At 49.2% G+C, this 26,851-nt stretch overlaps 1 protein-coding gene across 6 annotated transcripts in view; it reads right to left on the minus strand.

Annotated features, from left to right (window-relative positions):
• Positions 1–26,851, minus strand: part of CCNK (cyclin K) — a 426,168-nt gene that overhangs the window by 212,228 nt on the left and 187,089 nt on the right. For all 6 annotated transcript variants that reach the window (XM_085626423.1, XM_085626425.1, XM_085626421.1 and 3 more), the window contains one exon: positions 17,013–17,182. In XM_085626423.1, the coding sequence (XP_085482549.1) occupies positions 17,013–17,182 (170 nt within the window). The remainder of the gene's footprint in view (positions 1–17,012; positions 17,183–26,851) is intronic.

Below are 26,851 nucleotides of genomic sequence, written 5' to 3' on the forward strand. Positions count from 1 at the left end.
ACTGGGGCCTATAGTAGAGGACAAAGCTATGTCCCCATCACAGATCAGAACAGCCTGAGTAGGTATCCTGACTAGGCCAGAATCCTCCTCAGTTCCCAGGGTTAACCCTACTACACCCTTTTGCTGGGAACCACCACTTACAGCTGAACTAGGGGGTACAGTTGCCTTAGGGGCAATGGTGGCTGGGGGCTTATCCTTTTTGGTGCACTCACTAAACCAATGTGAGTTTGACTTACAATAGTTGCACCATGGTTTCTTTTGGCCATCTTTCTTCTTATCCTTTTTGGGACCACCCTCCCCCTGAGCCTTTTGGGGGCCTGGTGAAGACTTCTGGTCTTTTTGTTTCTGATCATTACCCTTCTGGTCTGCCTTTTTCTGATCACCACCCTGGTTCTGGTTTTTCTGCTTAACTCTAGTCCTGACCCATCTATCTGCCTTCTTTCCCAATTCTTGGGGAGAAGTCAGATCAGAATCAATCAGGTGTTGATGCAGTAGCTGGTTTTGACAGTTGTTAAGGATTTGTTCTCTCATGATCAAATTATACAATCCTGTATAGTCCTTAACCTTACTTCCCAATAGCCAGCCTTCCAAAGCCTTAGTAGCACAATCTACAAAGTCAGTCCAGTCCTGAGTCTGTGTCTTCTGGGTATCCCTGAACAACAACCTGTATTGTTCAGTGGTTAGGCCAAACCCATCAATTAGAGCACTCTTCAGGACAGTGTCATTGTCAGCATCCTCATCACTAACTGTGAGGAGCTTGTCTCTACCTTTCTCAGAGAAGGAGAGCCACAATATAGCTGCCCACTGACTTTGGGGTACCTACTGTACTTTGCAAGCCCTCTCCAAAGCAGTTATCCATTTGTGGATGTCATCCCCACACTCGTAGGGAGGGACAATCTTGCTCAGGTTTCTATTATCATAGGTCCTGTCTCTATCCTTAGGGATATTGCTGCCACCAGTGGGTTCTAACCCACTTAACTTCTGCTCTCTAGCCAGAGCAAGCTTCTCCTTGGCAAGGGCAAGTTCTTCCCTCTCAATCCTTAGATTAGCTTCCCTCATTCTGGCTTCATGCTCTTTTCTCTGGGGGGGGGGGGGGGGGGTGGAGAGTCATTCCCCTGTGAGAAGAGGCATTAGAGATGCTAGAGACATGGGAGTGGATGGATTCCCTTGAAGGGGGATCTGTCTCTCCTGTTTCTCTGGTTAAGTCCACTTGGGGGTCTGAATGGGGGAAGCCCATGCAGACTCCCATGTAAGCTGAAGTTAGCCTGGCTAAGTCTTCCTACTTTGACCTGGCTGTCTACCTCCTCATCTGAAGTCCCATCTGAATCATCTGTAGTGGGTAGACCCTCCCCTGTACCTAGGGTACCAGCCTGGGAGGCCCTAAGGGCATCATACTCCTCTAGGATCTCTACTAGCTGAAGGAGGGTAAGGTTTGCACCCTGTTTTTGACTTTCTGGAGGTACACAATTGTCTCATCTCCTGAAAAGTTAGGGTATCATATCTAGAGGGGATCTTTCTAAGACCTGCCCCTCCTGAGAGAGAATCTACTAGATCTCCTCCCAGAGACATGATCTAGTGAGGGTGTGGTGTGTGCACCTACCTACACTAGTTGTATCTACTAAACCTCTCTAGTAGTTGTAGTCAGGGTGTGCTAGGCCCTTCAATCTACAACAACTAAGTCCAGTAGGACTTAAGTATTATAATCTATGTTATATGTACCTAGACAATATCTGTGTGATCTTTCAATTTAGTATCTCAAGATTACAATGGTATTACAACAGCAAGCTCAGATCCCAACCGCTGCTCACCAATGTGAGAAGTTGGCCTGATATATGATGTCACTAATTCTGGTGTACACCTTGTATCAGTCCAAACAACCCTTATGGTGATTGGTTGTAAAGTCAACCTTATAGACCAGCTATCCTATCATTGATAAAAAGGAGTCTGTCTGTACTTGCCCAGGTTACTGGGGCCTATAGTAGAGGACAAAGCTATGTTCACCCCACTTTTTGCTTTTGCTTTACTGGTTTTCGACTTAGATGTGGCTGTGGGCCTGCTAATCAGACCCATAGCCCAGCTGTTCTCTCTCTAAACTATTACTATGTACTTTAGGTGCATAACCCAATTGGATAGGATCACCTTATTGGCCCCTGTACAGTGTACCTTAGGTACCCAGGGCATAGGTGTACCCTAGGCCTACCAGGGGCTGCAGCATGTATTATGCCAGCCCTGGCCTTCCATTATGACACAACTGGCTAATCACTCAGCTGGGGCAAGGTCGTGTAATCACCCCTTGCTTAGGTGTAGTATTCCTATACCTACCTTATATATAGACACATGTTTACCTGTGAGCCACTCCTATGGCAGGCCTTAACAATCCTGGAGGCAGAGTGCTTGGTAACATGTGAGATGGTGCTCTAGCATGAGCTGAGCCTGTCTGCAGCTTTCGGAACCATGGCCTTATAGCTGTTCTATGATATAGCCTACCATATAATCTTAAAGTGCCTTATAATCTTAGACGGTTATGGTAACTATGGTTTGGCTTTATCGAAACATGTCGTGTAAGGTGTCTAACACTGTGGAATAAAACCCCCATCCCATTTCTGGTGATGAGGATATTATCCCTCCCTTCTAGAGGGAGAAGACATGTTGAAACCTACTTACCCGGTTGAAGTTAACCAGAGCCCCAGCATCACAAAATGGATGCTGCTGCCATGACACAAGTCTGACCTCCTGCTGCCGGGAGTGATCCCGGCACGGGAGGCTTGGACAATAGGTTTCCTGCCTTGGGAGGTGCTAGCACCACCCCAGACAGGCCTTAGTGTATTGGGGCAGGGAGGGATGAAAGAAACTAGACACTGCCTGGGGCACACAAGGTGTCTCATGCATAGTCCAGTTCAAACCGGTGCTGGGGCACTCCAGCCCCAGTCCTGGCGCGAAACTGGACAAAGGGAAGGGGGTGTAACCACCCCCCTCCCAGGTCCCACCCATAAGGCGTGACCTAGCAGGCAACCCAGCCCCCCAGATTAGTATAAGTGTGGTAGCTGGGCCCCAGGAGATTAGATTATCCTGAACCTGCAACTTGAACAGAAACTCTGGACCTTCGACATTCGACGAAAGAAGAAGACTGAAGAATCTCCCTTGTGGCCAAAGAGTGGTCACCCTGTGCGAACAGGCACCATCAAGAGACTACCCTTTGCTTTGCTGAAGTTCTACGAGGGACCGACTGCAGAGCCTGACCAGAGCCTTGACTTCCAGACTTCTCCGACCCTGATCCACATCCACAGCCGAGCTGAGATCCGTGGAGGCGACGAGAGACGTGGGACCGGCTACCTGGGAAAAGTGGCGAGTATCTTCCAGCGCAGCTTCTGAGGCACCCTCGAAGTTGTGCACCGGGGACTGAGAAGCCCCAACCCCAAGCACCATCTGCACTGAAGATCAGCCCCCCACACTCCACGAGTCCTGCGTGGGGCCCTTCTGCATTTTCCTGCTTGCCGCGTCTGTCCGGTTGCTTGCCCGTTGGCTAGTAACCTTTGCGACGACACACCTTCGATTTTCTACTGCTGGTTTGGCTCCTCCAGACTGGCTCCTGCTCCTCTGTAATAGAGAAGCACCCCAGACCTTCCTGGTCTGCACCAGAAGCAACTCCTCCATTCTTCGTGGGTTCCGCTTGCCAGGGCTTGGTGAGTCCTAGTTCGACTTCTACGCCGCCGACAGCAAGAGCCTTCGTGGGACAGCTCGCCTCCTGGTCCTGGTCGTCCTCGACATCTCCTGGTACCCGTGACTGCTGCGACAAGCTTCACCTCTTCACCTGCAATCTCCAGACATCGCCTGGTTCCTTCCTGGTTCCACGTGGTTACTGGCTAGTGACCCAGACTCTGTCCTTTGTGCTTGCAGGTATCCTTCCTTCTTGATCCCGGCCTTGGGATCCACCGGACACTCTTCACTGACTGCCTGTCAGCATCTTTCCTTCAGGCATCCATAGGAGTCGACGACGAAACCCAACGCAAGTTCACACCTATACACCCGCAGCCCGTAGGCTAGGTAACTTGGGTACTCCGGTGCTCATCAGGGTATTGACTATTCTAGTGTCTAGTTCTCAAGTCTCGACTTCCTAGCTACTCCAGAAGTGTCCTAAATCTTATTAATTCTAAACTGTACTATTTCTATCGATTATACGCATTACGCGTGCGTGTTTCCACTCTGCACCTGAATCCCGTGGGCCTCCCACTTCCTAACCTTGGGTAGTATAGTGTAGCCCCAGCGATTCCCTAGGCCTATCCTATTCCCGTGACAGTGGTCCTTATACCACTTACTTAGTATATGGTTTGCGTGGCCCCTAGGGCCTAACTGTGTTACTTACCTGTGTGACTTCATGTATGCTTGAATAAGACTGTGTTGTACTGACCTCGAATCTCATAAAGAGTGCTGAGGGTTTGACTAGAATGAATACACTTTATTTGATATATATATCTGTTGTGGTGTCCTTTCATTTGGTATTCAAGGGATTATGTATGGTATCACAGCTGGCTTCACATGCCATACAGAGTTTAGCCTAAGACTGCTCTTGTCCATGCTACCACTAGGATAGCTGGTCTATAAGGTTGACTTTACAACCAATCACCATAAGGGTTGTTTGGACTGATACAAGGTGTACACTAGATTTAGTGACATCATATATCAGGCCAACTTCTCACAGCGCCAGTCTCCCGACTTTTTCTGTATGAGGAAGAACTTTGAATAAAACCCCCTGCCCTTCTGTAGTTTTGGCACCACTTCGATCGCGCCCTTTCGTAGTAACATTTTTAGCTGATTCAAAAGTTTTTAGGTGAGCAGGAGGGGGACCTTTTGGTGGAGAATTGGGAGGAATTTTTACAAATTCCAATGCGTGTGTCCCCTGCGCACAATATTCAGCACCCATTGATCGGTAGTAATTTGTGACCATTTGGAGTAGAAGTGGGAGATTCGACCTCCAACTTTTGAAAAAGCGGGAGGACTCTGCGACGGTGTGCGGTGCAAGTCATTGTTTTTTGGAGTAATCCTTCCCTCTGTAAGAGGATTTCCCTCTGTATGGTCTATAGGTGGAAGAATGCTGCTGTCTATATGACTGCTGATTCTGGGAGGAGTAGCGGTTTTGTCCTTGTCTGTACTGATTAGAATTTCCTCGAAAGGAAGAAGAGGAGCCACGACCTCTTGCGCCTCCAAAAGGCTGCTTTTTGAACTGTGAAGTCCCAAGAGCACGAGCAGTGTCAGTGTCCTTTTAAATTGTTTGAAGGGCATAGTCTATATGCTGGCCAAACAATGATTCACCGTCGTAAGGCATGTCCAGTATTTTTGTCTGTACCTCCTGACGGAATGACGTGTCCCGTAACCAGCCCTGACGCCGGAGGACTGCTTCACCCGCCAAAAGACGGAAACCAGTGGACGATACATCAACAGCGCAATCGATAATTTCCGAGGAAATTCTTTCTCCTTCTTGGAGAATTTTTAATGCCTCTGGCCTAGACACTTCAGGGATAAGGTCTATAAGAGATATGTCTGACCACATTTGGCGGTCGTAACGGCCCAAAATAGCTAAAGAATTGGCCGCACGAACTGTAGTTGCAGCTATAGTGGAAAATGTCTTTCCAATACCATCCAGGCATCTACCCTCTCGATCTAGCGGTGCAGACAATGGAGACGATGGGTTTCTGGATCGACGCTGAGCTGCCTGAGTAATGGAGTCAGGCTTTGTTTGCGAAATTCGACAAGCAGGAGAATTTGGAGGGGCTTTGTATTTTTTTTATCTAGCCTAGGAAGGATAGCTGGAATGGAATTAGGATTTTGCATTAGCTCGAGGCCTTCTTGCCAGATAAAATCGATAAATTGGAATACAACTGACTTGTTTTTGAGGTTGATAATTAAAATCATACAGGAAACAATCTTCCTCTCTGGTGGTCATAGGAAGGTGGCATCTTTTAGCTGCTCTTTCCATGAGCAAATGAAAACCACCGATGTTGACCGATGGAGATTCCAAAGGCGCTGGATCAGCGGGAAATGGCGTTTGGATTTGATAGTTGTCCCATTCAGAAAGAAGGGATCCGTCATCCAGCTCACCTTCTTTGTGACCGTCATCATCCTGCTCGTCGACAATGTCTTCCTCTATGATTTGAGGAACTTCAAGATGTTGAACTCTGGTCACCGACGTAGGTGTAGCCATTGATTCCTTATTTGGAAGAGGTTGTGGAGGTACCTGCGGCGTTGGGGAAGTTTGCACAGAACGTGGAAAACGGCAGTAGTAATCATCCAACATATACTGGAGGTCGGAAATAAGACTTAAAGGCATTTGTGCCATCGGAAGTTCCTGCGCCGGTTGAATGTCACAAGTAGAGAAATCTTCCTCTTGTAAGTCATCATCAGATTCCTGACACTTTATTAGAAGTTCAGAGGGACTGCGAGCAGCCCGAAATCTGTCATCTTCGGATTTCTCATCGTCAGACGTAAATAACACCTCTGGAGGCTGAGAAGGCGCTTGAATTGGCAATAGGGTACCAAAGAGGAATGTCGTCGTTGAAGCAAAGAGCTTGAAGCCTTTAGTGGTACCAGATCTATGGATGGAGTCGTAGCCGGTATTGCGGACGACAAAGCCACCGACAAAGCCACCGTCGACGACAAAGCCACCGTCGACGACAAAGACGCCGACGAAGCAAGCGCCGCCGACGAAGCAAGCGCCGCCGACGAAGCAAGCGCCGCCGACGAAGCAAGCGCCGCCGACGAAGCAACCCCTTTTGAAGTTGAAGGTTGGGTAGTGGGCTTATCAACATGATGTTTCTTCACCACTTTAGGTCTTGGAGAAACCTTCTGAGAGTCACTTGTTCTCTTCAAGGAGAGAGCAGTTTTGATTGAAGAGACACTCTCCACATCTGAAAGAGGATTCTCTGAAGTCTTCAACTTCTGTAGCCACAGAAGGAGACGCCCTTCTCTGTCTTTTAAAGTCTTCTGAGAGAAGGTCCAACAAATTTTACAATCTTTTACCTGATGTTCAGGATATAAAGCAATAAATACATTTCTTGTGAGGGTCTTCAGAATGAAGCCTCAGTTTACCACAACATCCACAAGGTCTGAAGAGGGATTTCTTGGAAGTAGACATCATAGAGGTAATCTTCTGAGAAGATATGAGAAGAAAAAACTGAGCAAGTTCAGGGAGACTCCCTTCACATGACGTGGGGTAGAAAATCTGAGGGCCTGAGCCTCTGGGGAGAAGGTACTAGAGGGTGCGGACGCCTGATTGGCTGGATTTTGGACTAAAACATAATGACAGTAATATGTTATATATGTGACAAGTTATCTATCCATAAAAACTCTATGGTTTTACTTTCTTTTAAGCGTATTAGGCTTATGTTATTACTACATTGCTAGGTTATGTACCGTGGGACTCCCACTTCGACGACGGGGAATATTCAAGCATGTGAATCTATGAAAGACAACCCAGTACTGGAGAAATAAGCTTTCTGCTTCGATTTTCAGGGTCTCTAATGCTTGGCCAAACTTGATGTGCCAAGGGGAGACCGCTTACCTGAAGATAGTTTCCAGAGGATATCTGAGGGTGTTGTTCGGGGCTTTGAGGATCCTAATGTAGTACATGATTAAGTCTCCCTGAAGTGACAGTTCTGGTCTGCAGAGCCCTAATTCCAGTCGTAGCCTGGTGTTCCTTGCATATCTGGGAGCTTGCGGTACTGTCTTGTATGCTTTGACCTGAGCTGCTGCTATAAGTTTGTCTAAAGCTCCCGGGACGGTCAAGTGACCATAGTTAACGGCCGGTATTAGTTTTGCCTTGAGGACCGTCAGCATAGCATAATCTTGCATTGGCCTTGGCTTCTACGTCGAGCAGGGCAACTAGCCTATAATTGGCAGGATTAGAATGATTGTTTTTTTATGGATGGGGACAAAAATTGCAGGATGGTTGCAGTTAAGAGTGTTTGTATAATGGGGTCAGAATTGAGACAAAAAATTCTTGAGCTAATTTGAATGCCGGGGCAGGAATACCGTTTGGTCCTGGGGCCCCGTTGTTTCTCATTATCCTGATCATCCACGTTCTCTCTCCTTCCGGGAAACCGGTGCCTCCGATGGTCTCCTGCTGCCAGTATGCTCTTAGAGTTCCATGCTTCCGGGGTCTTCTTAGAGGTGACGTACTCTGCAGCTGGCGAGTCACTCGAGTATAGTCCTTTTACATACGCTTTCCACTCGTTGCTTGCGGAAACTGATGCATCTCTTCATAATTTGGCGTGGTTCTTTTCCTATATCAAGGCGAATACTGTGAGCCATTTCTGTTCAGTGACTTTTCTCTTGCACTCGCCTACTTTCTTCCAGTATGCTGTCCTTAGTGTGGCTATGGGGACCTCTCCTAGCGATGTTCCCCTTTTCTTTTTTACCCTGAGTGCCTTCTTAAGGGCGCGTTTGCACTTAATCAGTCACTTCGTTACTCGGGGCTCATGGGGAGATGATTCCATGCTTGAATTCATTTTATTTTTACATTTGTTTCCCACAAATTTCTGCCATAAATCCTCCATCAGGGTCTCCCAGTATCCTGTCACCCTCGAGTGGACATCTATCATCGGACGTGCTTCCAACGTTGTTGTCCACTCCTGCAATTTGGTTCCGAGATTGGCTGCCCATTTTATTCTTAAGGACTCTGAAGCGTGGGTTCACCAATTAGTTTCTGAAGGTCGGCAGATTCCATTCCCAGGTGAAACGTTGCACATTAAGGCCTATGGCCTATCGTCAACCGTGAAGTCTCTCAACTTGTTAGACAACTTCTTGTTAGTTAGAATATAGTCAATATGTTCCTAAAGGTCGGTTTAGGGCACCATGAGGGGGAGCATGATTTGTGTGGCGAGTCGAGTGAAGTTTGACATTTTTAAGACGAGAGAGCAAAAGGCCAGCCTTGCGACCATTGCTTAACATGCGTTTAGCCCTTTCCAAGGCCCTCGTATTGAAATTGCCGGCAATGATCACATTGTGGTGTTCATATTTGATTAATACTTCTTCCAGTGTGGTGACGAAGAATTCCATGCAGGCTTGTGTGTGTGCCGGATTTATAGAACAGTTTAGCAGGCAAAACAGCGGACTATTCGCCCTAAACCCATCAATTGTCATGGCTTGCAGGTCTACAGAGTTTACTCTTTTGTCTGTGGTTTTGTATTTGTGGGCATGACTTATGAAATCAACAGACCTCATGATGGCCGTCCAAAGATGTTCTTTTTCATGGCAGCTATCCGTTGTTCATGAAAGCCAGCTACAGGAGTTGTGGTCATTGCCCAGGTTTCTTTGAAGCATAGAATGTCCCCTTTTCAAAGGTAGTCCCGTGTTTCCTTGTTCCTAGCGTTTTTGCCTAGCCCTGCAATGTTCCATGAAATAAGGGTTAGTCGTCGGTGGTAGTCAGTGATTAGTGGTTGATGGTGATCGACCTGCTCCCCCGTTTTCCTTCCTATGCTGTTGATGTTTTGTCTATAGTTAGGAATGCTTCTGCCAGAGTTCCTCCATTGTGGCCTGGTTATCTCCATGAGAAATGGAGATATTTATTGGGGTGCTTGGTCGTTCAATGGTATTTCTCCCCGGCTTCTATATTAGTTTGTGCCTGTAGCCTCCTTTCGCAAATACCGTTCTCCATAGAGTAACACTGGGCACCCAACTGTGTTTTGCACCTCTGCACCCAACCGTCCCAGTACCGCTGGTTTTGTTCTGCTGGTGCTGCCCTGGGCCTTGCCCACCACTCACCTTAACTCCTGGAGACTGGTCCCGTAGGTCGCTGTACTATACCTGAATGCTACACTTGCTTTTCTTCTTATAGGATAACATTGCAGCTTAGGAAAATTGCACTTAGTGTCAACTTTTTAAATACAAAAGCATTTCTTTTGAAAAACACTTACCTGAATGAATTGATTCTGGTGCCTAAACATACATGGTTATTTTTATAAATTGGTGTGGATCTCCTTATTGTGTTGTGTGTATTATTTATTGACTATTGTGTGGATATGCTGATGTCTTGCAGTTCTCTTCGATAAGTTCAGCATGTGTGCTGTACAAAAAAACTCGTCTGATTTAAAAGACCAAACTTTTGCTTCACGTATAATAAGAATCTAACCCACATATAGGCTATACATGACCCGAGACTTGCCTCTTAGTTCACTAATGGCGTTGTCATCAGGGAATGTTTCTCAGTTTATGTATATAAAAAACTCTTAATAAATACTCTCAATGCAGTAATATAATCTGATATGCTAAGATGAAACGCTTCTGTGCATTAAAGAAATCTATATTTTTGGATTCAACAAGGAGCACTAATCAGAGGAGTCTGCAGTTGTGTCACGCTATGGCAGTTTGAGAGATTGGAGTTGCAGGGCTGTGACACAGCCAGCATCAGAGGCAGCTGGTGTGTTACGATTTCTTGCCTCAGCTTAAAAAGCATAGAAGAAGCACTTGTCAAGATGAACCACGTACCAAGTGAAGTCCGACACTGCTACTCAAACCTGGACAAAGCACTGAGGCACTGCAAGGCAGCATGCATGTCAGTTGTGAGTTACAATCTGACTGGCTTATTTTAAGTCCGGTTCCACAGGCTGAGCCCGTACTGCAACCAGCCAATGAGAACCAGGGGTGATGGAACAATTTTCTGAGTGGGGTGCTCTTGCAATCAAGGTTACAACACTTAAGTCATGGGGGTTATGAAAAATCCAAGCATCACACAGGGAACAAGTATAGCAAATGGGCCACACCCATACAGCAAGAGAATGGTAAAAGTGTGGTATGTAGCGTGTGGTGCATTTTAGAGCACATGGTTACAATTTATTAATAAACCATGATGTGGAAGAGTGCTGTCATTTACAGGCAGGACATTTTCAATTAAAATGGCTACAAAATTTTCATCCAACATGCAGTTTTACTGATTAAACTATATAGCTCCAACAATAATCTGGAGAAAACTTGTTTTCTGCTAATATGTATCACTTGCACATCACCAAGTAAAGTGTTCTGATTTGCTTGGATCCTATTAAAAGCTTAATTTCCATCACACACAGAATTTAAAAAAAAGTACTTTTCTACCTGGTGATATACTCTGAATTATTTGTATAATAATTCATTTAAGATATTTTTATCTTGTATTTTACCCAAAAAATAAAAGGCATCCTACAGCTCTTCCTTTCACACTGTGTGCCATAGCACAGGAACTGCGCTTATTGTGGCCACAGAGGAAATCGGATCATCTTAAGATAAGGGCGGCAGAGCAGACCTGATCTTAATTGACCTGTCCGAAGCCTTCGATACGGTCAATCATACTTGTCTGATTGATCGTTTGTGATCCAGGTCTACAGACACAGCCCTTGCACTTTTTCACTCATTTCTTATCGACAGGACTCGAGCAGTAACTCACAAAGGATTCACATCAGAGCCGTTTACTCTGCTGTGTGTTGTTCCTCAGGGTTCGTCATTGAGCCCGACCCTTTTTCACATCTACGTCTCTTCCCTGGCCAGTCTGATAAAGTCCTTTGGGCTTTCACAGGTGACTTATGCAGATGACATTCAGATCATTGTGTCGGACACCAATGATATCCACAATACAGCGGAGACATTTCGTAACTGCACGGTGGCGGTCAGTGACTGGATGAGCAATAACTGCTTAAAACCAAACACAACAGGGGGGCGTGGCCAACAGCATGGGTGTGCAAGACGCGCTTTTGCCGAGCTCCAGTGGAACGCACCATCCAACAATAATTCCGGCAGTTTACAGGCTCAGAGAACACCTACTTTGAAACCCCGGGGGTTGCTGACACCCTAACCGCTTTGAGCGGTTTCTTGCCCTGGAACTGCCGATCTTGTTATCGGGGAGACGATGTGTCTGCGCAGACAAAATGGCGCCGGCGCGGCCCTGAGCTGATCCAGAACTTTTCCTCCGCATCGCAGAGCATGGGGGACCCGCTCGGGAGGATAATCTGCCTCCGCGTGTGCTATCCCTGAGCCCCGGCAGGTAGGTGCCGTGGGAGCTCTTGCCTGGTGCCTGCTGAACACCACCAGACTGTGTCGCACCTGTAGGCGCGGACTTCCTGACAACCGGCTGCGCGAGGGAGGAGAGTCTTGCCGCTGGGGGCCTGCAGCATGCAATGACCCCCAGGAGAGCCGGGCGGCTCAGAGACTCTGCGCCGCCCGGTAGTGAGGCCTGGGGGTCGGAACTCTGGCGGAGGGGGCATGACAGATCGGCGCAGAGCGATAAACGGTGTCGGACCCCTGCGTGACAGAGGCCTGCGGGGGTGAACCCTTCTGCTTCCTGGGACCGTGCCTTCGCCCCCCCCCCCCCTTCTTCTTCTGTGAGCTGGTGCCAGGACTGGGCTGGGCTGGAATAGGACCCGCCGTGAATGTAGGAGGGCGGCACCGGCACTACAGGGAGGGCGGTGGTGCAGATCCTGCACTCTGTTGCGCCGGCGAGGGGTCCGGAGGACCTGAAGTGGGGACAATCCTTCAACTGCCCTGCCGCTAAGGGTGGGTGCTTCTGCTGGACCTCGGCGGCTCTGATCGGTCTGAACCCCTGAGTGCGTGCTGGGGCGGCCCTGTGGAGCGCCTCTGTTCTCCAGTATCGGCTGGAGGGCCCGACACTGGCTGATCTGGAGAAGGGGGGAAAATACCCTGGTGGGAATTAACAGCCCTCAGCTGGGATGACGCGGTGCTCTGCGGCATGGGAGTGCCTTAAAAGACTGTTCTGCGGGGGGGGGGGGGGGGTGGAGAACTGGTCCCCCCCCTCCACCTTCTCAGCGCTGGACCCCGGCCTTAGTGTCCCGTGTCGCGAGCCGCCACGCCAAGGGAGAATGGATAGCTATACAAAGGTGATCGCCTGGCAAGGGATGTGACACTGGGGAGTAAGGGGTTACATTCAGTTTCTTTGTACTTATGGTTCGTAATGTTATTGCTGAGGTACAGTCACAGATGTTGGAGAACATGCACAATCACCCACATTTCCCGGACAGGGTATTATTTAATTACCCACATACATGTGTCCCACCACTACACAATAATCGGTCGTGATGGGTCTGGAGGCTAGCCCCTTTACAGTGCTTACCTAGACTGTTAACGGCTTGCGTGACAAAATTAAAAGAGGACTGGTGTCGACATTTATAAAAACACACCCACTAGGATGGGGTGCTGTTGCAGGAAACCCATCTCAATGGGACCAAATGTGGGTTCCTCGCACGGGGGGGGGGGGCTATATGGTCCTGGCACACACGGGGTACACCTCAGGCTCTAGAAGAGTTGCTATCCTGATTAAAAAGTCACCGCCTTTCCGGACCACACGGACATGGATAGATCCCCAGGGAACCTATGCGGGAGTTACGGGGACATGGGGAAGGAGGAATGTCACTATCCTCTCTGTTGATGCCCCGCCGAAGCTGCAGACCAGGACCATGCACGGGGTGACAGACATACTGCTGGAGACACCGGGATCAACGCACATCATTGGGGGTGATTTTAATGACATGTTGCATGTCCCACTAGACCGCTCAGGCACTCAAGCCTATCCCTCCCCCCCCACCCCGGTTACACAATTAGCCCACCTGGCTAACACTTTGGGCCTGGTGGATGTATGGAGACACTTGCACCCAGGGGATCAACAGTACTCGTATTACTCGGGGGCGCACAGAGTCCATTCGCGACTGGATTATGTGTTGCTCCCCCAGCCATCCAAGACATTTATGAGGCAGAATACATGGCCCGGAGTTTGTCTGACCACTCGCCCCTATATGTCCGAGTGGGAGAGGCGCCCGCACCATTCGGGGGGGATGGAGACTATCAGCCTGGGACTTACAGAATAAGGAGGTGCTTCAGGGTCTCCGAGCAGACACGAAGGTCTTCTTTGCTGAAAATGTGGGCTCGGTGCAGTCAGGGATCACGATGTGGGAGGCCTATAAAACGGTGTTACAGGATAGGGCACAGAACCAGATAGCCTGGGAAAAGAGGAAGGCTCAGGAAGAACTCACCACATGGAGCTCAAATTCCTAACCTAGAACGATGGCACCTCACACAGAGACCAACAGGTGTTGAGGCAATTAACGGACGTGCAACATCATCATAGGGCTCTTGCCACGCAAGAGGCTAAGGCACAGGCCCAAGCGACCTTACAAAGGCTGTACGACGTGGGCGACAAATCGGGAATGCTCCTGGCGTCGCTTAGCCGTAAAGAGATGCAAGCCCGCTTGGTGGAGAGTGTGGTAGACTCCCAAGGAATTACACAGACACAAGATACACAGATAGTACAGATAGTACAGATATTTGCGTCCTACTATCAGCGCTTCTATGAAGCCCAAGACCTGAGGGCGCCCGCGGCCATATCCGAATATCGGATGGGCATTCAAACCCCATCATTGGATGATGATAGGGAGGGCCTGGATTCGGACATAACTGCAGACGAAACCAAAATGGCTACAACTAGACTACGTCCTGGGAAGACCCCGGGCCTAACTGCCTCCCTGCAGAATTTTACAACAAAAAAAGCAGATCTTATAGGCACACACCTCCTGCAGCTTTTCCAGGATGCCTCTTAAGAGGGAATCCTACCCCTGGATCTGCGATTGGCCACGATTATACCTATCCACAAGCAGGGGAAGCCCCCCACGGACTGTGCTTCCTATCGCCCCATCTCCCTCCTTAATATGGAGGTGAAAATATTAGCAACTATCCTAGCCCTGCGGCTTCTTCAGGTCATCACTAACCTAATACACCAAGACCAAACTGGCTTCCTGCCCGGTCGGGCGACCCGGTTGGACCTACGAAGGATACACAACTGGCTCATGGCGGTACAGGACAGAGACGACCCACACTTGCTACTGTCCCTTCCTGGAGGCCACCCTGGTCAAATTCGGTGTAGGCCCTAAGTTACGGCAATGGATAGGTCTCTTATACAGGGATCCTCGGGCGAGGGTAAAGGTGAATGTCCAGATTTCCGGTGATTTTTCCATCAGAAGGGGCACCCGACAGGGATTTCCACTTTCCCCACTACACTTCGCTCTTACGATAGAGATTGTGGCCTGCGTGGTTAGGCAGAGCACGGAGATTCGGGGGTTCCGCATTACCCCAATGGATGCTGCGGAAGAAAAGATTTCGCTTTATGCGGATGACATCCTGCTTTATATTATTCACCCGACTATCACGATCCTTGCTCTGTTTGAAGTTATGAACCTATATGGGGCATGCTCCGGTTACATCAGAAACTGGCACAAGTCGGTCATCTACAGCCCACGAGCTATGGCCGCCTAGCCTGCTCTCCCTTGGGCCCTGCAGATAGTACATACTGTGTTTACATATTTAGGGATCTACCTTGCCACAGACAGGAGGCTTTCATACCAGAAATATATCCAGCGGGTCATAACCAATTTTGCAGCGGATGCACAGAAATGGAAATCCCTCCCCCTCACAATCCTAGGTCCGGCGGCTATATTTAAAATGATTACCCTGCCCCGTTTTCTCTACGCCCTCCAAAATAAGTACGCCCTCCAAAATAAGTACTCCCCCCCCCCCCTCTCCCGGCAAACCTTTCGGGCAGTAGATGCTGAACTACATTCCCTTCTTTGGCTCGGGAAGCAGCCGAGGATTGCATTGACCACACTGCACCGCAACCAATACAATGGGGGGATTTCAATGCCCGATATAGAGGCCTAATACTGGGCGGAACAACTAACTCCGGTGAACGAATGGCTCCACGCCACGGCAGACCACCCCACCTACAGGCCTGAAAGAGACACTATGGTGAAACGCACATACATGTATTATCTCTACGGGGGAAGGGGCAAAGGAAGACTTCTCCCGGCCTCACAAGTTACACTGGAGGTCTGGGACACGGCGTCGAAAGCATCGGGGTGGGATCGCAAACCTACAAAACAAACACCCCTTTGCCATTGTCCCTGGTTAAAGGAAATACACAAACTGAAGGATTTGAGGGGTGGGATGCCATTGGCATTTCTACCATTCTACCATAGGTGATGTTATAGCCAAGGGGAAACTCAAAAGTTTCAATGCGCTGCAGATGGACTTTGGGTTGCAAGCCTCCCAATTTCTTAAATATGCACAACTTCGGCATGCCAGGCAGGCGGAGGGCTCCTTATCCTCCTCACTGCCGGATTATGCACCATTGGAGGCACGCCTAGTACAAGAGCACGTACTTACTAAGGCGGTCTCGCTGACATATCGGACCCTGAATAATAATGTGCCAGACAGGTTGGGGAGACTGAGGGAGTCCTGGGAACTAAACCTAGGGTACACTTGAAAATATAGACAGAGAGGCAGCTTTAATGCACCAACGCGAGGTGGCCATTAAATCCCATCTTCGTCTCATTCAATACAAGATCCTACATAGGGTCTATTACGATAGGGCCCGGCTCTACCGCATGTGCTGCGCCAGTGACCCGAATTGCCTGAGATGTGGACAAACACAGGGGGATTTCTATCATACCATCTGGGGATGCCAAGATAAACAGATTTACTGGGAAACTGTGTTGGGTGAGTTGAGCACAGTTCACTTTAGAAAATCCTTTAACTTTGCATTCAGAGAAAGTAAGGCAAATACCAATCTCCATGATAAAGTAAGTAGCAATTTGTAAGAATACATAGCCTTACATTTGACCGGTCTCTGACACACATCAAATATGACAAGATAAAAACAACAATTAAAGGATCCTTCATTGCTCAGTCACTTCCTGAATGTTATTTGCCAATTTGAGTTCAATGTTAGAGCAGGCCAGTAGGCCCGAAAAATCACATCAACAAGGGGGTGAGTAGATTTTAAGGCCTGCAGGTCATATGGAAGCATGAATGAATTCAGGATAGGGTGCATGAGGCCTCCTTGTTTTCTTTCACTTCCATTTTGTTATCGTTGTTGCTATCTAAACCATCTTGAAAACTTTCTATTTTTGAATGCAGCTGTAGGATACTAAATTTCTTAATGTGATAGTACAAAAAAGAATTCACAAGCTGACATGAAATGCAGACATTACCTTCAAGCACATCAACAGGCACATCTTGTACAAACTGCTCCCACCACCGTCTGTACATTGGTTTTGATGTCCACTCCTGAATCTCAAACTTGCACAAGCGACCAGCAAGGTACATCACTGCTACTGCAATTATTTCTGGTTCCCATTGCAAAGACAGAGTGGTACACAGGCTAGAAATAAGATAAGAGACAGTTTAACATCACACAACAAAACAAGACTACTACAAATCCAATATCTTAAAACCAATAAACTGGTCTGTCACTTAAATGTGCTGGGTAAATTAACTTTCTGGGGGGGGAAAAAGAGCATATTTTCAGTGTTTTATTGTAGCTCCCTTGGTTTAATAATGAAAACAGATCGCAAGTAGTATTAACTGTAGATATTGTCATTTACTAGTAGTGCCCTAGAGCCACAAACTCCCATATGACCCAGGGCATCATTTTCAAGCAATGCCTGAAGAATGTAAGGTCATGGTGTGAGAAAGTGCCATCTTTATTGCATGGTATGCCCACACTTTTTGCTGAATTGCTGAATGTACTTTGGCAGGAGTCCAGGGCACACTCAGTCAATCAGGTGCCCAGGGCCTATGTTCCTTCCCTAAAAAAACCTCAAACCCAAATTGGCAAACCCTGGCCACATGTTAGCCCCTGGTAAATGGTACCCTAGGTACCCAGGGCCTTGTGACCAGGGAAGGCCTCTAAGGGCTGCAGCACTTATTGTGCCACCCTTAGAGGCCCTGTACCCTAACACAAACACACTGCCCTTGCAGGCTGAGTGTCAGATACAAGACGAAACAAAGTCGACATGGCCCACATCCCTGTGTGCCATGCCCACAACCTACACTGCCCTGGCATACATCAGCCACCCCTCTAGCTGGGTGCCCTATGCCAGTGGTGCGGGCACAGGCGCATGAGCCCTGCGCCCCTACAGTACCCAGGTCCATTCCTGGGCACTGTAAGTGCAGTGCTGCCATTTAAGAGTACATGGTGCTGAGAGCTCGTCAAACACGACCTCCACAGCACCATAATGGCAACACTGAAGACTGAGAAGTTTGGTATCAAACTTCTCAGCACATTAAACCCGCACTGATGCCAGTGTGGGGATTTAATGTACAAAGCACTACAGAGGGCATCTTAGAGATGCCCCCTGAAACCTAACCTACAATCCACGTCTTGTCTGTGAGGCTGTCTAGGCTGCCACACAGCAGACATGTTGCTGAACCTCTGGATGGAGAGCCACCGCTCTCCTGGGCCTGCAACAATGCACATCCTGGGTGAGGTGCTAGGTCTCCTCCCCCAGGATGGGTAGGGGGAAGCTTCAAAGGCATGCCGCCTTTGTGAGCTTCTCCAGGCCACTTGCTGTACTCAGCAACTGGCCCCCACCGGTTCTGACCCCCCCCCTCAGCAAAGAAGATCAGGGGGAAGCTTCAAAGACATGCCGTCTCTGTGAGCTTCCCCGAATCCGGCACCCAAGGACCCACCTCGACGCTCCTGCAGTCTCAGAACCAGGGACCCCCCCAACTGCGATCAACAGAGGGTAAGATTTCCCGACACCAAAAGGCACCCCTGCACCCGGCGCCCTGCGGCCCCCTGTGCCCGACTCCTGGGTACCTACCTATCCTGCAACTACCCAACTTACCTCTCGAAGTGGTGGTGGCACCTGAAGAATCTTCGTCCCCGAGCTTGCAGCCTTTGTTCGTCCTTGAGCTTTTCCATAGCAATCCATTGAGCGCCCGAAGGCTCAAAAGCACCCTGCACCGAGCCACCTGAGGGGCCCTGGCAGTGCAACTTCTACTCCTACCTACTTCCCCATTTGCCCTGAGCAAGTGACCAGGAGCCCAGCAACCACAACCGCGTGGCCTGCTAGTCAGCAGCCACCAACCAAGGGCCCCCTGCCTTCCATAGGATAACATTGGGCCTAACTCACTCTGCACCCGGCTGCCCCTGAGCCGCTGAGGGTGCAACAACTGTACTTACCTGACCCTGGGAGACCTCTGAGTCCATGCCCAGAACCTTAACTCTGCCAGTCGAGTACTTACCCCAAATGCCAATAACTCACTTTTTTCCATAGGGTAACTGACTGGTTTCTCTCGAAATTTCTTCTTCGAAGTGTGGAGTTTCTAAACTTTAAAATATTCACCTAAAATCAACCGAGTAACGAAAACGGAAATTCTCACCTGCTATTAGGAGAGATCCCAATGCTGGATCTTGGTGCCCAGCATTGACCCTGAAAAGTACTTACGACTGTACCCATCACTAACTCAATTTACTCCCATAGGAAACCTTTGACTGTTTTTCTGTGGAATTTCTTCTAAGTGTCGATTTTTGCAAACTACAAATATTCTTTAAAAATCGTACCAACTGTGAAAACGTAATTACTTACCTGTTTTAGATAGATGACCCAGTACTGAGCCTAGGAGCCCAGAACTGGATTACAAAAGCAACGAGAACATACTTTACCCGTAACTTGAATTTTCTTCCATAGGAAACCATTGACTGTTTTTCTGTGAAATTTCTTTTAAGTGTCGATTTTGCAAACTTATAAAAATTCCTTAAAAATCGTCTCTGTAACTTAAACGCAGTTTCTCAACTGCTTACAGGTGGTACACTAGTGCTGGATCTAGGATCCAACACTGACCTAGGAAAAGTAACCATAACCCCACTTACCTGCTAAGTGAATTTCCTTCCATAGGATAACACTGGTAATTTGATTAGAAAAAGTTTCAAAGTGTCAACTTTTAAAAAAGCAAAATATTGCTTAAAAATCTCAACAGTAACTAAAACGAATTTACTTGTTTCCAAGAACTGTCCCTGGACTGAATCTAGGATCCAGTCCTGGAGTTAGAAAAGTAATCAATTGCATATAACTTAAAATTCCCATTGAACTCAATGTATTATTGTGTTTGAAATTGTGTTGCCTATTGCAACAAACTGTAAATATTACCTGCCCTGCAAAAGTCAATTGCCTATTGCAAAGTATTTAACTAAAGCATCTCATTCTGAGAAAGTATATTTTGATACATATTGTTGGTTCTAAAATAAAACAACCATATATTTTTTATATAAACCATTGGCCTAGAGTTCAGTTCTTGAGTGTGTGAGACCCTTTGCTGACTGAGTGTGTACAACAAATGCTTTACACTGTCCTCTGATACTGCCTTACTGCTCGACCAAGCTACCACTTTAAAGAGTAAGGTTATATCTAACTTTAGCCTCTGCCAAACCTCTGCGGACTGTGGACTCTGTACACACTGTACCTATTTGGGAACAGTATATACAGAGCCACTTTCCTACACATGGTCAGGAGACCCTCATGACCTGGATCAAGAGTGCTCATATTCACCCAAAATTATGTTGTTATCATACTGACTGCAGTACTTCAAGGAGCATACTTTAGCTCAGGGGTGACAAAAAAAGAGCCTCAAAGGGAGTCATTGTGTTACACCAGTCTGAACAATCCGTCAGCTGCCAAGCAGTGTGATCTCTGTCAGTCCTAAGGGCGTATGCAAGTGATGGGTCCTTGAAAGGCGCGGTTTGTTGATGCAAGTGTTGTGATGTGTTGGGCGGGCTGCTGGCAGTGTGAATAGTTTTGTGTGTGTGATGCATGAAATGTGTGAGAATGGCCTGTAAAGCGGTTGGTGTCTTGTCGTAGCTTTAACGCTCACGAGCTGTTGGTCATTGGTTCAGTATTCTGAACTTTCAAGTATATTATTAACAGGGAATTTCACTTTTGTGAAATCTTTTGTTTCTAAAATTTACATTTTTACTCACCCTCTTGCCAAATAACCAGCATGTGTGTGTACTTCAGGAGTAGATGGTTATGCAGTTATATTTGTATTCTCTGTCTTTTTCTGCCAGTGTGTACATTGTTTCTAGGGCAAATCTACCAACTCTAGATATTTTCATAAAATAGACACCAGGGGAACACTAGGGTGGCTTGTGCGAATCCCTTAAAGTACTGGAAACTTCTGGGAGCCTCAAGCTTCTTGCCACTCAGAGTTCCCACACAACTCATGATAATGAATATGCTACTTACCAGTATGCATCTGTTCTTGGCATGTAGGGCTGCTGACATTCATATCTGTGCATAGATCGCCGCCTAGTGTTGGGTCCGGATGTTTGCACGTTGTTGTCCTGGAAGAGTCTTCGAAGTATCCTTGGATAGGTGACTCCTCCCCTGGACTACAGTGCGCATGGGCATCCTCTCCATCCTCAGATTGTTTTTCGCCATTGTGGCAGTGATGGAGTAGATACAGAAAGTGATGACCATGCTTGCAATAATTCTGAGAGCTGCAGCTGCGACAGGCGCCGGGGAGGAGGGAGGGCGATATGAATGTCAGCAGCCCTACATGCCAAGAACAGATGCATACTGGTAAGTAGCATATTCAGTTCGAGGCATGTGGGCTGCTGAATTCATATCTGTGCATAGAATACATAGCAGTGCCCTCTATTGGCGGTGGCTACCCGTGCCAGCTGCAGCGGTCTGAAAAAGTGTTTTGAGAACAGCCTGTCCTACAGCTGCCTGCTGTTTTGACTGCACATCTACGCAATAGTGTTTTGTAAATGTGTGTGTAGTGGACCATGTGGCTGCTCTGCATATATCATGCAGGGGAATATTTCCTAGGAAGGCCATGGAAGCCCCCAACTTGCGTGTTGAGTGGGCTCGTGGTGGAAGAGTTAATGTGCGTTTTGCCTTTTGATAACAGATTTGAATACACTTAACTATCCATCTGGCTATCCCTGCTTTGGAGATGGCGTTACCTTTGTGGTGTGGGGCAAAGGCAACGAACAGTTGTTTTGTCTTCCTGAAGGGTTTAGTCCTGTCGATGTAGTACATGAGGGCCCTCCGTACATCTAGTGTATGTAATGCCCTCTCTGCAACAGTTTGTGGGTTTTGGAAGAAAACGGGCAGTTCAATAGTCTGGTTCATGTGGAACTGCGATATTACCTTGGGCATGAATTTGGGGTTGGTACGTAGTACGACCCTGTTGGCGTGAACCTGAATAAATGGCTCTTGAACGGTTAGTGCCTGGAGTTCACTAACTCTTCTTAGGGAAGTGATCGCTACCAGGAAGGCTACTTTCCAGGTAAGGAATTGAATCTCGCATGAGTGTAGAGGTTCAAAGGGTGGACCCATCAGGCGTGTGAGGACCAAGTTGAGGTTCCACATTGGAGCCGGTGGGTGACTAGGTGGAATGACTCGTTTGAGTCCTTCCAAGAATGCTTTGATGGCAGGCACTCTGAAGAGAGAGAGGTGCTGCCTGGTTTGCAGATAGGCTGATATTGCGGTCAAATGGACACGTATAGAGGTGTACGCCAGATTGCATCGGTATAGGTGTAAGAGGTAACATATGATGTTGTGGATGGATGCGTCCAGCGGGTTAATGTCATTATTACCGCAATAAATGACGAACCGTTTCCATTTGGCTGCATAGCAAGCTCTTGTAGTGGGTCTCCTGGCCTCCTTGATGATGTCCATACAGTCAGGTGGCAGATTGAGATAGCCAAACTCTAGGACTTCAGGAGCCAGATCGCCAGGTTCAGCTGTTGCGGATCTGGGTGCTGAACCTCTCCATGGTTCTGCGTCAAATGCGCGGGTTTGATCCGCAGCCTTTGATGCGGTACCACGGAAAGTTCGAGGAAGGTGGTGTACCACGGCTGGCGTGCCCACGTGGGAGCAACTAGGACGAGTGTCAGGGAGTGTTGTCGGAGTTTGCGAGCCACCAGCGGTATCAACGGTGCTGGGGGAAAAGCGTACGCAAATTTGCCGGACCAGTTCATCCATATCGCATTGCCCTGCGACTGCGGGTGTGGGAATCTGGCGGCGAAGCTTTGGCATTTTGCGTTTTCGCTTGTCGCGAATAGGTCTATTTCTGGGTGACCCCACTGCTGGAAGTACGGTTGGAGTACCGATGGGTGTAACTCCCACTCGTGCATCTGGTGGCTGTGTCTGCTGAGCAGATCCGCCATCTGGTTGTCCTTGCCGGGGAGGTGTTCCGCCATGAGGAACATGTTCCTCTGAATGGCCCACTTCCACATGCTCTGAGCCAGATGAGACAACTGTGGAGAGTGTGTCCCTCCCTGCTTCTGTATGTAGTACATTGCGGTCATGTTGTCCGTCCGGATTAACACGACCTTGTTGCACAGATGTACTTTGAAAGCCTTCATGGCCAGGAAGATTGCCATCAGTTCCAGAAGGTTGATGTGCATCTTCTTCTGTTGTGTCGTCCATAGTCCCTGCACTGTGTAGTGGAGTACATGAGCTCCCCATCCCTGGAGAGACGCGTCCGCTGTCAGTACTATTTGTGGAACAGGCTCTTGGAACGGTCGGCCCTTGCAAAGGTTTTGTGGATTCCACCAATGCAGAGAGTTGTATGCCCGACCGCTCACCAACACTAGGTCTTTCAACTGTCCTTGAGCCTGATTCCACTGACGTGCTAGGCACTCCTGAAGTGGGCGCATATGTAATCTCGCGTGCGGGACTATGAAGATGCAGGAGGCCATCATGCCTATCAACTGCATAAACACTCGCGCTGGAAGCGAGTGGTTGGGTCTGAACTTGGAGATCAGCGCTTGTATGCCGTTGATCCTCACTAAATTTGGCTGAGCTGTGGCCGCCAGAGTGTCTATAGTCGCACCTAGGTACTGTTGTACGTGTGCGGGCTGGAGATGAGACTTTGGGTAATTTAGTGAGAATCCCAGACTGTGAAGAAGGTGAATGGTACGGGACACGTGGCTTGCACATTGCTGGGCTGATCTCGCTTGAACGAGCCAGTCGTCTAGGTAGGGGTAGACGTGTATGTGCTGTCTCCGTAAATGTGCCGCCACCGTAGCTAGGCACTTTGTGAAAACCCTGGGCGCTGTTGTCACGCCGAAGGGAAGGACTTTGAACTGATAGTGCTGCCCCTGAACAGTGAACCTGAGGTATTTTTTGTGTGAGGGGTGGATGGGTATGTGAAAATACGCATCCTTGAGGTCCAGTGATGCTAGGAAGTCTCCCTGCTGGAGAAGCGGAAGGACTTGCTGTAGAGTGAGCATGTGAAAGTGCTCCGAAAGAATGTACTGGTTCAGGGGTCTCAGGTCTAATATAGGCCTGAGCGACCCGTCCTTTTTTGGAATTAAGAAGTAGAGGGAGTAAACCCCCGTGCCCCGCTCGTGGACGGGTACGACCTCGATAGCGCCTTTTAGAAGCATACTTTCTACCTCTTGCTGTAAGAGCGTCAAGTGCTCTGAGGACATAGGACGGTTTCTTGGTGGTATTGTGGGTGGAGTGGAAGTTAACTCCAGACAGTAACCGTATTTTATAATATCTTTGACCCACCTGTCCGTGGTGATGGAGTTCCACGTGGACAGGAACCGTTGTAGCCTTCCCCCGACAGGTGTTATGTGGTCGGGAGGAAGGGAGAGGGCGTCACTGCTTGTTCTTGGGGGAGGACCTGGTGTTGCCGTAGCCACGTCCTCTGCCCTTGGTACTGGAGCCACGATAGCCACCTCGGGTGTTCTTATCGTAGGTGGTCTGCGTATTACCCTTGTTATATGTTTGTTGTGACCCCTGTCCTCTGCCTGCTCCCTTGTTTCCGGGGCGACGAAAGGAGCCGCTCCGAAAGGACTGAGTTTGTAGGGCGCCCATGGACTTTGCAGTGTCCGTGTCCTTTTTTATCCTCGAGGGTGGCGTCAACCTCAGGCCCGAACAAAAAGTCGGGGTGGACGGGCTGATTAAGTATATTGTTTTGTACCTCAGGCTTGAATCCTGAGATACGTAGCCAGGCGTGACGTCGTAGGATGACGCTAGTGTTGATGGCCCTGGCAGCCGTGTCAGCAGCGTCTAGTGCACATTTGATGGCAGCATTTGTGAGTAGCTGTCCCTCTCTGATAAGGATTTCTGCACCTTCTTTGTAGGGGTCAGGGAGGTGTTGAAGGAGTTGCTCCATTGTGTCATAGTGCGCCCTATCGTAGCGAGCGAGGAGCGCTTGAGTGTTAGCTATGCGCCATATGCTTGCAGCTTGTGCGGCAACTCGCTTGCCGGAGGTCTCCAGCACCTTGGACTCCTTGTCCGGGGGAGGAGCGTCACCCGTTGTCTGCGAGTGTGCCCTCTTGCGGGCATTCGCCACAACGATGGAGTCGAGTGGTAATTGTCCTCTGATGTAAGTAGGATCCCCAGGTGCTGATCTGTATTTCTTATCGATCCTGGGGTTTATCACTCGTGCCCTGGTGGGTTCCCTGAAAATGTCAGTGGCTGGCTTAAGGACCCCCTTCAACATTGGCAGAGTCTTTACATGTCTTTCTGAGGATGCAAAGGTGTCCATTAGAAAGTCATCTTCGATGATATCAGAGTGAAGCTGTACATCATGGTTGTTCGCCGCCCGTTCAATCAGAGCGTTGAACGCCGCAGTATCCTCTGTGGGTGACGTTTTTGCCCCATATAGTTGTGGGTCCTGTGCATCAAGAGGTGCACTGGGGTCTGCAGGGTCGCCCCAAGTTTGGTCAGGGTCCTGCTGGTCATCAGGGTCCGTGTCCACATGGTAGGGGACTTGTTCACCCATGTAGTCCTCCAATGCATCCGTGTCGGAGCGTGTGGGGGAGGCCCGGTGTGGATCCTGGTAGGGTGAATGAAAGGGTTCATACAGGAGAGGTTCTGTGTCCACAGGCAGCTTCCTCTTTAGCGGGATCCTGAAAGGTTCCAATGGCGGTTCCGAAGTTATCCTTCGGTCGTGGAGAATCATCCTGCCAGTGTCGGCGTCGATGACGCGTGACGGAGACGGCTCGACAGGCGTAACCGCAGTTTTGGTGGCCTGTGTCCTGAGTTGAAACGCCTTCGGGATTGTGGATGGAGGCAAGCCGAAGGTAATGCTGGTCGGCACCGACGAAACCGCTGGATCGATCGAACCCGACTGGTCCTGGAGGGCAGCCTTGGTTTTGCAGCCTGGCATTGCGCCAGGCCGTACTCGGGGCGCCTTAGAGGTCGTGGCCCCCGCCAGGGTCGTCGAGGCGGCTGCAGATATCTTCTGCGCCCGTGGTGCATCGAGCCGAGGTGCGGAGATCACCGTCGACGTCTTCGACACGTGAGGTTTCGGTGTCGTCGAGGGAGTGCTGCGAGGCGTAGCAGGCGGGACGGCCCTCGGTGTCGGTGGCGTCGACGCCGGTAACCGAGCAGGTTTTTCGGCGCCGATGGCCTTCTTCCGTTTGTCGACTCCCATGTCGCCCGTCTCGAGTTCGGCACCGAAGTCCCCCTTGGTGCGGTCGGTGCCGACACGGTGCGCCGGCGTCGAAGGTGTTGAAGGCCTCGATCCGACTAGCGCCACTTTCAGTTTCGGTTTCGTAGGAACCTGAGCAGCTTTCGGTTTCGGTTTCGTGGAAGGGAAACCAGCTGGTTTAAGCGGTAATGGCTGCCGCTGAACGTCCGAGGCCGGGCCCGAGGGCGGGGCCGAAGGACTGCGTGATAGGTCTCGGGTAAGGCCCGAAGGCGATCCCTCGACCGGAGCCATAGTCTGTGGCACTGGTGAATTCTCGGTTTGAACAGGTAGGCCTTGTTCATCATCGGAGCTACTCTCTTCGGCCCCTAAGGCCTCCTCGTCGTCTCCTACCTCGGTGTCGTCTTCACCTCTGTGGAAGAGTGACTCGTCGGCCTCGTCCGATCCGGGTTCTTGGTCGGAAACGGGACTGGAGGGTAAGACTTCTACTTCTTCGACGTCGTCCGCGTCGTCGAAGATGTCAGCTGGGGCCGGTGCCGCGTGCTGCGCTTCGAGCCTCGCCGCTCGACGATTCCGCAGTCTTCTTTGAACGGAACCGGGCACAGGCCATACATGTCGACTCGTCGTGGTCCGGCGAAAGGCATTTGTT

Source organism: Triturus cristatus, chromosome 9, assembly GCF_964204655.1.
Source record: "Triturus cristatus chromosome 9, aTriCri1.1, whole genome shotgun sequence".
Lineage (NCBI taxonomy): Eukaryota > Metazoa > Chordata > Amphibia > Caudata > Salamandridae > Triturus > Triturus cristatus.